The sequence below is a fragment of the Orcinus orca genome, chromosome 19 (assembly GCF_937001465.1).
Source record: "Orcinus orca chromosome 19, mOrcOrc1.1, whole genome shotgun sequence".
Taxonomy (NCBI): domain Eukaryota; kingdom Metazoa; phylum Chordata; class Mammalia; order Artiodactyla; family Delphinidae; genus Orcinus; species Orcinus orca.
The window spans coordinates 41,379,016-41,395,649 of NC_064577.1; the positions used below are offsets into that span (position 1 = coordinate 41,379,016).

The 16,634-nt window shown below is 60.7% G+C and overlaps 2 protein-coding genes across 10 annotated transcripts in view; both read left to right on the plus strand.

The window, feature by feature from the left end:
- The window catches only part of LOC101274387 (keratin, type I cytoskeletal 42-like), a 49,614-nt gene extending 45,064 nt beyond the window's left edge, over positions 1-4,550 (plus strand). Inside the window, 7 exon segments of the mRNA XM_049702488.1 lie at positions 474-556; positions 680-836; positions 1,985-2,146; positions 2,707-2,832; positions 3,038-3,258; positions 4,280-4,329; positions 4,453-4,550. Of these exon segments, the coding sequence (XP_049558445.1) occupies positions 474-556; positions 680-836; positions 1,985-2,146; positions 2,707-2,832; positions 3,038-3,258; positions 4,280-4,329; positions 4,453-4,550 (897 nt within the window).
- Positions 4,551-6,621: 2,071 nt separating this feature from the next.
- Positions 6,622-16,634, plus strand: part of LOC101273992 (keratin, type I cytoskeletal 14) — a 111,609-nt gene continuing 101,596 nt past the window's right edge. For 2 of the 9 annotated variants that reach the window (XM_049702475.1, XM_049702478.1), the window contains exons 1-5: positions 6,622-7,178; positions 8,237-8,319; positions 8,714-8,870; positions 9,489-9,650; positions 10,277-10,402. In XM_049702475.1, coding sequence (XP_049558432.1) covers positions 6,702-7,178; positions 8,237-8,319; positions 8,714-8,870; positions 9,489-9,650; positions 10,277-10,402 — 1,005 coding nt within the window. In that variant the 5' untranslated portion in view covers positions 6,622-6,701. Of the gene's footprint in view, positions 7,179-8,236; positions 8,320-8,713; positions 8,871-9,488; positions 9,651-10,276; positions 10,403-10,504; positions 10,726-10,815; positions 10,842-11,663; positions 11,877-16,634 lie in introns of those variants that run through there. The other 7 variants (XM_049702481.1, XM_049702482.1, XM_004282783.3 and 4 more) reach the window with 6 other exon arrangements.

Here is a 16,634-nt window from a genome sequence, read left to right on the forward strand (position 1 = left end):
ATTGTGGCACGTGGGCTCAGTAGTTGTGTCCTGCAGGCTCTAGAGTGCAGGCTCAGTAGTTGTGGCTCACGGGCTTAGTTGCTCCACGGCATGTGGGATCTTCCTGGACCAGGGCTCGAAACCGTGTCCCTTGCATTGGCAGGCGGATTCTTAACCACTGAGCCACCAGGGAAGCCCTAGAGGTGAATTTAATTGGGGAAAGATGGAGTGAGGTCCAGGCAGCTTGGGCAGTGACCCTCATGGTGGGAGAGGGGTGCATATGGGTATCTTTCCTGGCACCATGGTTACCTGTGCCTGGGTATCATGCCCCCACCCCTTGTGAGCCCTCCAGCAGGGTGCTCAGAGGAGGAGACCACAGGGACCCTCATCTCCCTCACTCTGGCCCGCTCTCCAAAGGGCTGCAGGAGGGGTGTTGCAAGGTCTTCCTGTGGCTGCCCAGGGCACTTGCTCACCAAGCCCACTGTGTCCCTCAGATCCTGGCGGCCACCATCTACAATGCCAACTTGGTGCTGCAGATGGATAATGCCCGCCTGGCAGCCGATGACTTCCGTACCAAGTGAGTCTGGGCCTTGGGGACAGCTCAGGGGGCTGGTGGGGGTCTGGCTCTCTGTGTGTACGAGGGTGTCCTAATGGCACTCCATGGCTCAGGCTTCCCTGCCTCCCCCGCTCCCCCACTAAGGTATGAGACGGAGCTGAACCTGCGCATGAGCGTGGAGGCCAACATCAACGGCTTGCGCAGGGTGCTGGACGAGCTGATCCTGGCCAGAGCCGACCTGGAGATGCAGATTGAGAACCTCAAGCAGGAGCTGGCCTACCTCCGGAAGAACCATGAGGAGGTGAGGCCAGCTCGGGAATGCAGGAGAAACTTGCCTGAGACCAAGCAAGGCCGGGGCCCCCACATCTTCCTGGGCCGGGGCCACGCTCTCCATCCAGTTCCCATCTCTGGTGGGTTCCTGGCTCTGACCCTGGGAGACTCTCATTGGGTCCTGGTTGAGGCCTGGAGGGCCCTTTCCCCCCAGAGATACTTCTCTGTCCCTCGAGGCACTGCCTACCGTGTGGTGGCAGTTAAGTATCTAATGCGTGAATCAGTCTAAGAACACACAGCCTAATTATTATAGTTAATTGTAATAGTGATAGTCATAACAACCACAAACACCTGCCCAGCCCATTATGAGTGTTTCACAGCAAATATCTCAGCTGATACCGACAGCCTCACTGGGAGAAAGGAGCAAGTTCTTCTCTTTAAGAGTGAAGAAACCGAGGCTCAGAGAGGTTAAGGAATTTGTCCAAGGCTGTACAGGGGTGGGGCTTCCCTCAGGTCTGCCTGAGCCGTATCCACACCCAAGCCTGACTACAGCACTCTGCCACTTCTCCCATCTCCCAGGGACCCCAAGGCTCAACCCAAGGATAGGGATCCAAGACCCTGCAGGGGGACTAGTGAACCTTGTGGCTTCCTTCCCATCCGACTTCTGGGCTGGCCTGAGCTGAGAGAGCCTAATGCCCGAGTAGCAGGAGTCCAGAAAATGTCTCTACTTGGCTTTGAGGCTGGTTATAGGGATTGCATCCCCCAGCAGATTCACCTTTCCTAGTGAGGTCTGACTCCCCCAATACCGACAGGGGGCTGCTTTCCCCATGCCCGTGCTGCGTGGTTGGTGACGGGGGGTGAGGCGGGTGGTCAGGGCTGGAGTGAGGTTGTCCTGGCTCATCCCCCACCATGACTGGGAGTTGCCATCTCTCCTGGCCCAGCACACACCGGGACTGGGCAAAGTCCACCCCGCGAGTGTGTGTTGGGGGAGATTGTTGATATCCACAGCCCTGCATGTTTGAGACGTGATGACATCCACCTCCACCTTCAGGGTGAGGAGCTGTTGGCCTGTCTGTGTCTGTCTGTCCTCTGCACCCGTCTCCCCCAGACAGAGAAGGCAGCCCCAGGGACTCTTCCCAGGATGGCCCTGAGTGAGCTCCTGCTTAGCTGTCTGCCCAGGAAGTGAATGCCCTGCGAGGCCAGGTGGGTGGTGAGATCAACGTGGAGATGGACGCCGCCCCCGCTGTGGACCTGGGCCGCATCCTGAATGAGATGCGCGACCAATACGAGAAGGTCACGGAGAAGAACCGCAAGGACGCCGAGGACTGGTTCTTCAGTAAGGTGGGTGGCCTGCGTAAGCAGTTGTGCACACGTGTGCGTGCACGCGCCGTGTGCTGAGCACATGTCGGAAAACTTACAGATCCACAGCCTGTGGATTCCCAGATGGAAGGACCTTTGGAAACCAGGGGACCAACCCCTCACGTTCAGGGGGACATCGTGAGGCTCAGAGAGGCCTTACGCTCACACAACCCCTCACCGTGGCCTGGGGAGCAGATCCAGGTCTCCTGATCCCACTAGGGTTCTCCCAGCCCGGGCATTCGTAGGTAGGTGTGTGTTTGGATGCAGACTCTCGTGCCCCCAGGAAGCATGCACGGAGCAGCTGCAGTGCCCGGACAGTGACAGGCACAAAAAGAGTAAAACCCAGGGCCTGCCCTAGAGTGGTACCTGCAGTCCAGTAAGGAAACAAACGACCCCAGAGCAAGGTGAATGCTACAAGTTCCAGGATGTGCAGGTGGGCTCGGTGCCCTGCAGAGGCCGGGGAGCGGCAGGTCTAGGAGGTCAGGCCCCTGCCCCACCTCTGCAAGCCTCCGCAAGCCCCTAGGGCCCGTCCTGCCTTCCAGACGGAGGAGCTGAACCGCGAGGCGGCCACCAACACCGAGGCCCTGCTGAGCAGCTGGACAGAGATCACGGAGCCATGCCGCACCGTGCAGAACCTGGAGATCGAGCTGCAGTCCCAGCTCAGCGTGGTAGGGCCTCTGTCCCCTCCTTGTCCTGTACCCGTCACTCCGAGCGGGCCCCGCCTCCTGGACCCCCACTCGGAGAACCAGAGACTGCCTGCCCCGCCTGCCACTGCACACTCTGCCCCACTTACTGCCCCACCCACAAACCCACACACGTGGGGCCCCCTTCTGGGGGCTCAGTCTCCCCAGCCACCTCCACCTTGACCCACAGAAAGCGTCGCTGGAGGGCAGCCTGGCAGAGACCGAGGCGCGCTACGGGGCCCAGCTGGCCCAGCGGCAGGGGCTTAGCAGCAGCATCGAGGCCCAGCTGAGCGAGCTCCGCTGCGAGATGGAGCGGCAGAACAAGGAGTACAAGATGCTGCTGGACGTGAACATGCGGCTGGAGCAGGAGATCGCCACCTACTGCCGCCTGCTGGAGGGCCAGGACGCCCAGTGAGTGGAGGGCGCCCTGCACCTGCTCGGTGGTCTGGGTGGCTTCACCCAGGGAGGGCCAGCACCCGCCGAGGCAGGAGGAGGTGTGGAGGTTCGCAGGAGGTGAAGCTGAGAACACTGGCTGGGGTCCCACTTGATGGAGTAGGCAGTGGGGAGGCACGGGGGCTTTTGTACAGAGAGAAGTATGGCCATCAAGACATCTTAGAACATTCACTCTGGCTGCAGAGGGAGAAATGCATCCTAGGGGCGAGGGTGGGGTCAGGGAGACCAGTCAGGAGGCTGGAGCAAGGTCGTCAGGCTAGAGAAGACCTGCCATAAGGCGGGCGAAGGGCAGGGAAGGGAAGGTGTTGCACCAAGAGGATGTGTTATAGCTAAAAACAGCAGGACTGGATGCCTGAACGCGGGGGCGAGCGTGACTCGCAGGCGGGACTCAGTGAACGTTTGCGTTAGCACATGAAGTGGTTAATAATGATCCTGGCTTTCTGGTTCCAGTGATTGCGTGGTTGGTGATCCCATTGTCTGGGATGGGTGGCGATCTGGTTTGGAGTTGGGTGGGTGATGGGGCCCTAGTGTAAAGGGGCCGAGGATGTTCTGAAGTCTCCATGCTTAGTCACACATTCCAGCGTTTTGCTCTATGACGATGGCTAAGTCTATCTATAGTCTATAGTCTATAGTCTATCTATAGTCTATCTACAGTCTCTCCTGCTTTTAAGTTTATTTGTTGGGCCCTTCAGGATATGGAGAAACCACTTGCTCAGCTTCTCCTTGTAAATCCCTGGTTGGCCGCAAAGTGCCTCTGGGCCTTCTGTTGGGGTATCCCCTTTCCTCACTTCTGCCCACTGGGCCTGTGCCCTTTGACCCTGTGGTTGCCATTGTTTGCCGTATACTCCCTGCTGTGATTTCTGTCTGATTTGCTGGGACCTGTCTCCCCTCGGCTGGGGCCTCCCCAGCTGCTCCTCCTCCCTGGGGGCTGGGCTCCCAACCAACACCACTGGGCTGACAGGTCTCCCTTTCCCTGCAGCCTGGCCACCCAGTACTCCTCGTCCCTGGTCTCTCAGCCCACCCGGGAAGGTAAGGGCCTGCCCCGTCCTGCCCAGGGCGGGTGGGGAGAGGCTGAGGACCCTTCTTTGTGGGAGGCTTGGGGAGGGTCTCCAGCCTGAGGTTCCCTGTGCCTCCCTCCTCCTCTGCCCGTAGCCGTGGTGACCACCCGCCAGGTGCGCACCATTATAGAGGAAGTCCAGGACGGCAAGGTGGTCCCCTCCCGCGAGCAGGTCCATCGCTCCCCCCACTGAGGCCCCGTCTACCTGCGACAGCCCAGCCTCCAGGGTCAAGGGGCAGCCATTGTCTGCAGCTCCCAGCACACTACTGCCGTGCCCCAAGTGCCCATCTGGGCCACCGCCCAAGAGCGGTTGCCTTTCTTTATCTGCTTCCCACAGCCCCTCACCAAGGGGACCTCCTGAGTTTGCCCCAGTGACTGCAATTAAAGCTTTGCTTGAAGTTCAATGCCTCCTGTGGTTTGGTCTGGTCTTTGGCTTGGGCAGTGTGGGCTGAGGGATGGGGGGACAAGGAGAGTCTGCTGAGGGTTTGGGGCTGCTTGACCCCTGCTAACCTGTTCTGCCCACCCCATCCGGGCCTGGGGCTCAAAGGAGGGAGACGGGAGGCTTGAGGGCTGAGGGGTGGGACAGCCCATCAGGTTAGGAAAGTTCCTGAGAATCAGCCCCTGGGTCCCCATTGCCTGTGGCTGGTCCCTGGGAGGGCCCCATAGACTTGCCGGGGAGCCACACCTGTTATAGCCAGCTCCCTGTCTCAGCCTGGGGCGGTACAAGGTCAAGGTCGGAGGGAGAGGGGCTGGACAGGGGGCTTTCTGGAGAGGTGGTCCAGGGTGCTGAAGCGTGCAAGGGATGGCAGTGGCACGGCCAGTCCAGGAAACCAGACCGGCTCTGTTGGGCCTGTGGGTGTGTGGGGCGGGGTGGCCCCTCTGCATGTGAGCATGGGTGGGGGGGCGTCCTCCTTGCTTTGGTGGCTTAGCAGCTGCTGGGCTCTCGGGGAATCTCTCTCGGCTGCTGGCAGGGGCTGTCTGGGCCTGTCTGGGAAGTGGAAGCCATTGGCAGTCTGAGACATGAGCACATTCCGCCCACTGGGCCTGCTGGGACCCTGGAACTGAGGGTGGTGGGCAGGGCAAGGTGGGGCTGTGGGGCGGGCACCTGGCCCATCCTGAGGGGCCAGGTCAGGGGATTGGGTGGGGCCCCTGGGGGAGACTGCAGGGGAGGGGAGGGGAGGGGGAGGAGGGAGGAGGGGGAGGGGAGGGGGGGAGGAGGGGAGGGGACTGGCCAGGGCCGGGGTCTCAGGAAGCCCCTCTTCTTGGGCAGTGTCCTTTAGTTTTCCAGCTGGCTGGGACCCAAAGGTATATGCCCCCTGCCTGAGGCCTCTTGGGGAATTGGAGGGGTGAGGAGGGTGGAAGGGGCATGCCCCTCACCCTTCTTCCTCTTGCCTTTACCATGATGCCCCCTCTCAGCCTGCCACTTCCCCAGCCTGCAGCTAAGCTCCCCTTTGCCCACTCCAGCCCAGGACTTTCCACTTGTGAGAGAGAGAGATGGGGAAAGGTCAGAAAAGGACGCTGGGTCTCCAGGGGGTTCCAGGGATGGGGACAGGGTCAGAAAACTGGACAGAGGGAACCACGGCCCCTGCAGTGCTCCCTTGGTGTCAGGGCTCTGCAGAAGGGGGCCAGTGTGTCACAGGCCCCTGGGAGGCATATAGCTGCTGTGGCAGGGTGCGATGAAGGAAGAAGCCCTGCCAGCCCCGTTCTGAGTTGGGTGGGGCGGTGGGACACTTTGCCTCTACAAGCCCCAGTTTCCTTATCTGTGAATGGGGTGGTAATCTGAGACCTGACCGAGCTACTGTGTGGTGAGGCTGGTGGGTTTGGGTCTAGTTTCCAAGGCAGGATGGGGTACCGGTCCTCGCTGTCTCCCCTGCATCTCGCCCAGGGCCAGCATCGTGTGTGGCGTGGTGTGTGGTGTGGTGTGTGGCCGGGGGCAGCTGCCTGGGAGGGCTCAGTGACGGTCACGTCCTGCTTATTCCTCTTGTCCGTATTAGGTCATGGGAAAGCGTAGCTGAAGGGCCTGCCTGAATTACAGGTGACAGGCCTGAGAGCAGGGACACGTACATACACACAAGCAGACGCCCAGCACGGGGGTTCGGAGAAATGATGCAAAGGCCCGACGGTGGGAGGGAAGGGGACCCACAGCCACCTGGGAGCTGGCGGGCAGCCAGCGGTGATGAAAGCCCAGGGGAATGGGAACAGAGGAGCGAACTTGCTGTAATCGTTACGCCCATTCGTTGGGGCCTATAAAGGAGGCGGGCGAGCCCCGGCAGCAACACACGCCTTGGGCCTCTCTCCTCTCGAGCCCTCTCTCCGTGTCTGTCTGCCACCCGCTGCCGCCACCATGACCACCAGCAACCGCCAGTTCTCCTCCTCCAACTCCATCAGGGGCTCCTCTGGCCTGGGGGGCAGCTCGTCCCTCACCTCCCGCCAGCTGTCTGGCAGCCTGGGCAATGCCCTTGGGGGTGGCAGCTACTCTGGCTGCTACAGCTTCGGCTCTGGAGGCGGCTACGGCAGCGGCGACTACGGCAGCGGCGGCTACGGCAGCGGCGGCTACGGCAGCGGCGGCTACGGCATCGGCAGCGTTGGCACTGGTGGCAGTGGCTTTGGAGGTGGTGATGCGCTGCTGGGGGCCAGCGAGAAGGCCACCATGCAGAACCTCAACGACCGCCTGGCCTCCTACCTGGAGAAGGTGCGTGCCCTGGAGGAGGCCAACACTGACCTGGAGGTGAAGATCCGTGACTGGTACCAGAAGCAGACCCCAGGGCCGACTTCCGACTACAGCGCCTACTTCAAGACCATCGAGGACCTGAGGAACAAGGTAGGGGCTACGGTGGGAGGGGACCTGGCAGGGCACAGCTTTTCCTCCTCTACCTCCTGCCCTTGAGCAAGGCCTGGAGTCCAGCCTGGGGCTGCCCCAGGGTCTTGGGGAGCTAAGGACAGCTGGGATCCGGCTTGGCTTCTGGGAGCCCATTTGGGGCCACCTTGTGGCCTATGGTCTCTTTTTGGGGGGCAGCGGCCTGGGCTAGGGACAAGCAGGCCTTGTGGAGCTCCTTGGAGCCTCCGTTTCCCATCATGGAGCGTTTTGCCACCTTGTGTGATTGTAGGATGAGACGAATGGATGCGTGTGGAGGGCTGGGTCCCTGGGGTCTCTGGGTACTCAGGCACCTCTTTCCTCGGAGCAAGAGGGGGATTTAGGGCTACGGTGGGGTCAGGGGTCTGGGTGAGCTCCTGCTAGCACCTGCTAGGAGGAGGAGGTGAGAGAGAGGGGGCGGGACCTCAGGAGGCCACTTGTGTGCCTTATTTGGGGACTTTTCTGGCTTCCCCATCTCTCCTGCTGCGCCCTCAAGACTGGGGCTCATCAAACCTGGGGCGGGGCCGGGGCTGCCTGCTGGAGCCCGGGGTCAGGACTTAGCAGGGGTCATGACTTCTGATTTGGAACTACTCTTTGGTGAGGGTTCCTTTAGTCTTCCTTTTTGGGGGAGCCTCTCAGGGACACTATATCCCCAACTGTAAAATGAGGTTTCCCATATCTGTCCTCTTTCCAGGACTTGGGAACAGCTTCTGCCCTGGGGCAAGCTCCCATTCTTTTCTTGCTCTCCTGCATTTCCAGCCTGGCATTCCCGGATGGCTGTCCACTCTGGTTTAAGGCAGAGCCTGGCATGGGGGAGGGGGGCAAGGTTTCAGCCATCAGACTGAGGCTGGCCCCGCCTCTCTTACCAACTGTAATGCAGTAAAGGGGAATGGCTGGGTGGGAAGGGAGCCTTCCTGGAGGAGGCAGCCGCATCCTGGCCCCCAGACAGAGAGACCCGCCTCAGAACCCTGGTCTGTGCTGAGCTACTCCCACCCAGTGACCTGATTACTCTCCCATCTTCCCAGATCCTCATGGCCACCACAGACAATGCCAACGTCCTGCTGCAGATCGACAACACCCGTCTGGCTGCTGATGACTTCCGTACCAAGTGAGCTCTGGCCAGAGGGTGCTGGGGAGGAACTGGGGGCACCCCTCCCTACCCCAGGACTCCTCAGTTGCTGGTGGCAAGGTCCAGGAGCTGGGGGAGGGGAGGTCCCTGCTAAGAGTCCTGCACCTCTTAGCCCAGGATGCAGCAAACGCAGCAGATTCTGAAGGTTGCTGGGCCTAGTCAGGTGATGGAAGAGCGAGAAGGGAGGCGGGAGGAAGAGGGGAGAGAAGCCAGGAAGCAGGGTGGGGGTAGGGCCTTGCCCTGCGTGGTCCCAGGCTCCCAGGGCTGCGATGGGCTTCTACTCCACCCCCTCATCGTTCGGAGGCAGGGTGCTGGCCAGAACCTGCACCTGCCAGTCCAAGCATCTTGATGAAGTCTCTGGTTCCCTTCGCAGGTTCGAGACGGAGCAGGCCCTGCGCATGAGCGTGGAGTCCGACATCAATGGCTTGCGCAGGGTGCTGGACGAGCTGACCCTGGCCAGAGCTGACCTGGAGATGCAGATTGAGAACCTCAAGGAGGAGCTGGTCTACCTCCGGAAGAACCACGAGGAGGTGAGGCAGCCGGGGCAGTAGGTCAGAGAGGATGCTGAGTGGGTGGCAGGGCTCTGGGGCTGTGCCAGGTTGAGACTGTGGGAAGAGCACAGGTGTCCAGGCTGGTCGCCTTACAGCGCTGCTCTGTCTGCAGAGCCCTGATCCCCATGCAGGGCAGCGTCCTCCACGTACTACCTTGCTTCCCCGCATCTGGGGAGCCTCCCAGGGGCCCGCAGAGGCCTCTTCTGCCCCTCCTGCCTTCCCTCAGCAGGACAGGAGATAATCGAGGAGGTTGCCCCCTTGTCCCAGCTCAAACCCTCGAATCTGGCCCCTAGGTAGAAGTTTGGAAATTAGATGGGATGTTTTGGGGGGCTCAGGCTTAAGAATTAGATTTTATCTTCAGAGAGCCCTCAGTCTCATGGGGGAAACACAGAATCTGTCCTCAGGGAACCCCTAGCTTGATGGTGGAGGCAAAGCCCACGTAGAGCAGGTGAATAAAAGTCATTCAGAGGGTCAGAGAGTAGAGGGCAGGCAGAACAAAGGAGGTGTCCTTGGGAGGGGTCTGGAGAACTTGCGTGGGAAGGGTTGGGAGTGAGAGATCAGGATGCATGCCCACACCCACCATCCCCTCCTCCACAGGAGATGAAAGTCCTGCGAGGCCAGGTGGGTGGCGAGATCAACGTGGAGATGGATGCTGCCCCCGGCGTGGACCTGAGCCGCATCCTGAATGAGATGCGCGAACAGTACGAGAAGATGGCGGAGAAGAACCGCAAGGACGCCGAGGACTGGTTCTTCACCAAGGTGGGGGCTGCCGCAGGCCAGAGGCCTTCCCCAGGGGATGGGGTGCAAGGCTTGAGTCCCCACAGTAAGCCCAGCGCCTGGCATCTTGGGTACCTTATCCCCGGTGAGCCACATGGACACCGGGGGTCAGGGTCGCCTGTTGCATCCACAGGCCTGGAGCTTGGCTGAAGCTGGGATCTGGTGGTGGGAAGGGACCCCCCTCAGAAATAAAGCCAGAGGGTCAAGACCCCAGGAGCTTGCATCTGTCCCTCAAGAAGTCAGGAACTAGCACCAGGGGCCTGGCTACTGTCCTGACTGGTTCTCAAGTTTCCTATTCTTGTGCTTTACATTTGCAGGAATTAAAGATAAAACTTAACATCCTCTCAAAGGCTTCTGGTTTTGGGGAAGTGGGAAGCTGGTGAGAAGGCACTGCTCCCACAGTCAGGTTTGGGAGGAGGCCTGAGAGGCCCAGGGGAGGTCAGGAAGGTGGCCATGGTGAGGGGGTATTCGGGGCAGTGGGGGAGAGCCCAGGTGCCTGTCTGGGCACAGAGTGGGCCCTGGGCTGAGCATAGGGAGGCCACGGGGGTCACCTGACTTGGAGAAGGGAAGCTGGGCTCATGCTGCCCTGTCCTGTGTCCTGTTTGCAGACAGAGGAACTGAACCGCGAGGTGGCCAGCAACAGCGAGATGGTGCAGAGCAGCAAGAGCGAGATCTCAGAGCTCCGGCGCACCATGCAGAACCTGGAGATCGAGCTGCAGTCCCATCTCAGCATGGTAGGGGCGCTGCCAGGCCTGGGGGGTGTGGGGGAGGTGCCCAGGTCCCTGGAGGGGGCACTGAGAACCCTTCTGACCCCTGCCCCTCCCGCTCTCCTGCAGAAAGCATCTCTGGAGAACAGCCTGGCGGAGACAGAGAACCGCTACTGCCTCCAGCTGTCCCAGATCCAGGGACTGGTCGGCAGCGTGGAGGAGCAACTGGCCCAGCTGCGCTGCGAGATGGGACAGCAGAGCCAGGAGTACCAGATCCTTCTGGACGTGAAGACGCGGCTGGAGCAGGAGATCGCCACCTACCGCCGCCTGCTGGAGGGCGAGGATGCCCAGTGAGAGGGGACCCGGGGCCAGGGCTGGGGGCCTGGGGCAGAGGTGAGGCTGAGACCCACATCTAATCTTCTCTCTCTTTTTTTTTGCAGGCTGACTCAGCACAAGTCCAGAGAACGTAAGCATCTTGGTAGCTGCGGGTGGGGCTGCACGGGGCAGGCGACCCACCTGTACGTTGCTGGGGGAGGGTGTCCAGGAGCTCCAGGAAGTGATGGCTGATCCTCGGCAGGGGTGGGGGAAGGGACCCGGTAGGGCTCAGGGTCCTAATCAAGTGAGCGGGACACTATCTGATCCAATGGGGGAGAGGCAGGGAAATGGCCCTTACCTTGGAGATCCTAGTCTGAGGTGGGAGACATGGTCCCAGCTCTGCAGACTCTCATCTGATGGGGAGGTGGGGACATGGTCTCACGATGTTTGCTCCGGGGACCCTACAGATGAGCAAAAGCAGTCTTGTTCTGGAGTCTCTTGTCTGATAGCAGAAAGGGACTTGGTCCTTGTCCTCCAGATCCCAGTCTGATGGGGAAGAAAAAATCCCAGCCCTGGGGCATCTAGTCTAAGGGTGTGGACCAGGGTCTTGTCTTGGAGATCCGCTTCTGAAGGGAGGGTAATCCAGGCCCTTGAGACTGCAGAGAAGTGGAGACAGACCCCAGTTCGTGTAGCATCCAGTCTGTGCAGTCTTCCTCTTGCAGAAGGATATGTGGGTCAGAATCAAACCATCTATTTGGGAGGCAGGATTCACCCAGGGGCACCAGCAAGGAACAGGGTGAGAGGGAGGGAGTGGCAAGGTCGGGGGGACACCTGTGCAGATGTGATGTTGAGGGGCCAGCAGAGGCGTGGACACCAAGTGGCCATGGGGGAGAAAGCCGGCTCCACTCAGGGGGCTGGGGGCTAGGCCAGGACCTCTTGAGCCCCGCCCACCCTGAGTGTCTATCTCCTGCAGCTGTGACCACCCGCCAGGTGCGCACCATTGTGGAAGAAGTCCAGGATGGCAGGGTCATCTCCTCCCGCGAGCAGGTCAAACAGTCCAACATCTGAGGACTCTGCTCCCCCTGCCAGCCCCTCTGGGGCCTCCCATTGGCTCCGCAGCCCCAGCACCCAGCTTCAGTCCCTTTCCCATCCCCCCTCCCTGACCAATAAATCTCGTTGACTGAGACATGGAATGCTCTCTGGTTGTGGCCACTGACGTGGCCCTAGCGCGGAAGGGGGGAACCGGTGGGGGGGGCGAAAGGCGGCAGGGGGAGGAGTCCGTGGACACCCACTGTTGTTGACTTGGAGGTCAGGGGTCATCTTAGAGCAGGGTGAAGACTAGGTCTGGGCAGAACTCGAGGGGTGGGGGTTGCTTTTTATCTCCCAAGGGCTGGTGATCCCTGGGAGGGTGGTCCAGGCAGTGCCAGACCCAGGTTGAGGTCAGCGTGTCAGGGCCGGGTGTCTTAGGTGTCCTCTTCTTGGCCTGTAATTGGGTCCATGACCTTGGGCAGTGCCTTCCCCTCACTGAGCCTCATTTTCTCATCCATAAATGGACAAGAAGGTCTCAGGAACCAGAGACGCAGGGCTAAAGCATCTGCTCGGTTGCCCCGCACAGTCCTGTGGGCTGTGTCCTCCTCTAAGAGGGGACAAGGTGGGGAGGGGGCAGGGAGGCAGGCCAGGGCAGAAATCAGGATCCTCCTGAAGGGGGGGATGGAGGATGGAAGGCGGGGAGGCAGGCTGGGTGATTAGGGCCCAGGCTCCTGTGTGAGTCTCAGGAAACCCCTAGGAGGGGTTTGTGGGTCCAGATGCTCCCATGGCCTCAACCCCAGGAATGTGAGCTGAGACCTGTGCTTCCAGAGAAGGCAGGTGTGGGAGAGAGGGTGGGGCCTCTCCCAGGTGTGTGGGAGAGAGGGTGGGGCCTCTCCCAGGGATATGTCTTCAAATGGTGAGCTCAGGATGGGGCGTTCAGGGGAGGTCGTGCCGGGGGGGCAGCACTGCCCTCCCTGGCAGTTCGTCCCCTCTTGGTTCCAGCAGCTTGGAGGTCAGGGAGGTGGGAAGCTGCCTCCTGGGGAAGGGGGAGGGGCCGTCCTGCCCCAGCCGCTCCAACACCCTCCAGCCTGGCCCCCGTCACTCCATGGCCAGGCGCTGAGCCAGCAGGAGAGGAGCCCCGGAAGTCTTTCTTTGAGTAAATCTGGAAACCACTGGGCCAGGCGGGTCTGATTTCCTGGTTTTCTTCAAGAAGTGGGGGTGGGTGGAAGGTGTTAATGGGAGGAGGGATGCCCTCACCCGGGTTCACTGACAGGCCCCCTCCAAACACGTGCTCTCGCCCGGTGCCTGGAGACTGAGGGCGCGGCCGGGGCAGGGAGGGGACAGAAGCAGCCAGAGCCCCCAGAGGCCCAGCGTGGTGGAGGCTTGGGACCAGCGGAGGCCTGGGAGAAGCAGGTGGGGCAGTGGCATGAGCACTGTCTATGACGTGGGCAGCGGGGTGTGAGGACTTTGGGGAGGTCACAGGCCCTCTCTGGATCTCAGAAGCCACAGTAAAGGAGGGGTGAGACGAGCCGCAGCTAACGGCCCTTCCGGCCCCGATCCCAGGGAAAGGGAAGACAGTGAATTCCTTTCCATGGCAGAGACGACAGGCAGCAGTCCAGGGCCCGTGTCTGCAGAGGCAAATGTTGGAATCAAAGGAGGCTGGGAGCGTGGGCTCCGCTCCTGCAGCAGCTGGCATCTCTCAGCTGCCTGGGAAGCAATCAGGGTGGGGATGGAGGGCAGGAGGGAGGGAGGCACCGTACCCACCAGGCCCCCACCGTACATCCAGCCACAACTGGGAGAAACAGCCCTGGGCTGAGGATGGCCTGTCTGGGGGTGATCTCATTTCCCTGAACGGCAGTCCCAGGAAGAGGGGAGGGTCCAGGAAGAGGTGCCCATTATGTGGATGGGGACCCTGAGGCTCCAGGGAGCAGTGACTCAGCCCCTGTATGGAGCCTGGCATGTCAGGGGTGGAGCAGGGCGTGGGAGGGGAGGCAGCTACGCTGGGAAAGCGGCCAGAGCCCCACCCCCTGCCCAACCCCAGGCTCTTAGGCAGGGCCCTCTCTCCCCGCAGACTCTGGGGGTGCACTTTTACTGATGGGGTGAGTGAGGAGGGGTCAGAGTGTGGGGCTGGGAGAGGCAGCCCCGGACTTCACCCTTCTGCGGGGGAAGAAGCCCCTGCCCACAAAGCAAGTGGGTGGGTGGTCAGGAGGCCACAATGGGGGAGCAGCCGGATGTCCTGGGAGCTGCACCAGGAGAGCAGTGGCTGCGGTGCCGGGGCTGGAGGTCCACAGGGCAGAGTGCTGGGCCCAGAGAGGGAAAGCCCCGCCCTTTCCAGGAGTGCTCAGCCCAGGCCTGGGCAGGTGGGGGCCGCAGGGAGGAGTGCCTGGGGGTGAAGGCCTGTGGTCCCCTTGGGGATGGTACGGCTTTGTCCAGACATACCACGCTGACCCAGGCTGCTGGGGCATGTGCCTGCGGCTGGACCGGGGGACCCAGCTGTGGGACTCTCCAAGGGACTCACATTCATCCACACCCACCCACCTGCTGCACAAGATGTTTCAGTGAGCCGGTCTGTGCCTCCCCTGGGTGCCGTCTCACCCACACTCGTACGATGGACACACACACCTGATGCCCAGGCTCGGGCCGGCCACGGGTAGCCAGCCCCTGTGACTCTTCCTCCGCCTCTCCCACACTCTGGAAGGGTGACCTGACGGTGCTGTCTGCAGAGAAATGACATGGCAGTAACACTGTCCACGGCACTGCGCCGCTCTGTGCCTGGGTCTGCACTGGGCCCGGGGGAAGCAAGAGACCCAGGCCCTGGTTCGGAGGGACCCTGAGGTACCCCAGTCCAGGAGTGGTAAGCTGGGCACAATGGCAATGCCTGCCCATCCTCCCTCAGCCCTTATGTAGTGTGTTCTCCTGTGCCACCCAGGCTTCGGGGGGCTGAGGGGAACAGAGGGAGCAGAGCCAGGACAGTTCAGCCCCCAGGCAGAATCCAGACTGTCGCCCAGCTTAACCCAGCCACAGGCTCCCCTGAGGGCCCCTGGTTGTGCAGACCATGGTGAGGGGCTGCGAGAGGCCCTGCCTTGGAAGGGGGAGATCCAACACTGTGGCGGAGGACCGCCCAAGGTGGGTAAGGCACTCACAGGCTCACCTAGATCCTGGGACCAGGCACGGGGCCGGAGCCTGCCTGGGGGCCATTTGTTCACTCCCAGAGAGCCTGTCCCCTCCCTGCAGGCCCCCTACCCCCCATTATGGCCTGAACACTCAGTGTTGGGGACGTCTCTACCTCCTCCAGACATTCTGCCCTGAGGCCCTCTCTGTCTCGTTCTTTGCATCTGAGTGTCCACACAGTGTGTGGCACACAGTAGGTGCTTTATAAATACCTGAAGATAAATGCAGTGACAGCCACCAGTCTGTGACAGCTGCTTTATTTATTTCACCTCTCTGTGCCTGCGAAGTGGTGCTGCCATTCCCATTTCCCAGAGAAGGAAACTGAGGCTCAGAGGGGAGGAACGACTTGCCTAGTATCTGGCCCCTGCTGGCCCGACTCCAGCCTGCTCTGTCCTGGCTCATCTGGCTCCTTTCTTTCTCCATCCTGCCCTGAAGCCTGTAACTGTGGCTGCCATCAGTGGCTGGGGACTTTGCAGCGACCTCCCCTCTCCCCTCAGGCTCCCTGGAGTCTCCTTCCCTTCCCTTCCCTCCCACAGCTGCCTCTTGGTCCCCAGCCTGGCTGGACACCAGAATCCCCTGGGAGCTTGTAAAACCTCCCCACCATCAGGCTTGTCCTGGGCAAGGCTGACGAAGTGGTTCAGAGCAGGGCCCGGGAATCTGTATGGGGATTCTCGTGTTCAGTCAGATTTGGGAATCACTGCAAGTTGAGGTGTGGCATTGGCCAATAATATTTCCTGGCCAGTTCAGGTATGTGATGATGATACCTGGGATGGAGCTGGGCCGAGGAGAGAGGAAGGAGGCCTGGGTGGAGGAAGGAACCCACTGCCTGGAGGGGTTGGTGGGAGTCTGTGCTCGGTGCTGACCAGGTCTGGTGACTCTGGACCTTGGCAACCTTGGAGCAGGTGTGCCGCACGGGCACGGAGGAAATGCCAGCTGCATCCTGCGGGCCGAGCATCCCAGGTTTCCTGCTGCACTGTGCTGTCTTTCCGGCCTTAGTTTTCTCTCCAGGGTCAAATGATAAGTTCCAAGGTCAGAGACCACGTCAGCATCTCTCTCCTCCCTGCCACACCCCAGATGCTGGACACATGGTGGGTGCTTGGTCTGTGGTGTTGATTGAGTGATCTGATGGGTTGGTTGGCAACTTCCGGCAGCTTCTCAGTCCATGCAGATCCCCGACCTCCAGGGCTGGGCCTGTGTGTAATCCCACCCCTGACTCCTCCAGGAATGGGGGCAGGGACGGTGATCTGGTGAGAAGGGAGGTGGAGGGTTGGGGGGTGGTGCAGAGAAGAAGGAGCTCCCAGAGACTACTGGGAGAGTCAGTATGGACTTCGGTCAGGGCGCTGGACCTGGGTCTAGTCTCTGCTCCTCTGCTGCTGCTGCTTCTTTTTTTTTTTTTAATTTTTTTGCTGCGCCATGCAACATGTGAAATCTTAATTCCCCAACCAGGGATTGAACCTGCACCCCCTGCACTGGAAGCACGGAGTCTTAACCACCAGACCTCCAGGGAAGTCCATCTGCTCCTCTGCTTCTGTCCTGTTTAACATGGAACAAGTCTTTTGTGCTCTCTGGTTGGGGCTTGGTGGTCTTTGCTGACCTTGAAGGCCATTTCCAGTTCCGAAATTCCCCTGAATCTGTGATTGGACCTGAACTTCAGGCCCATCCTGAAGCCTGGGATGGTGGGGGTTTTGTCTAAGATTCCAGGGTCCCTTTTGCCTATTTTTGGGGTTAGGGGAGGGAATAGCAA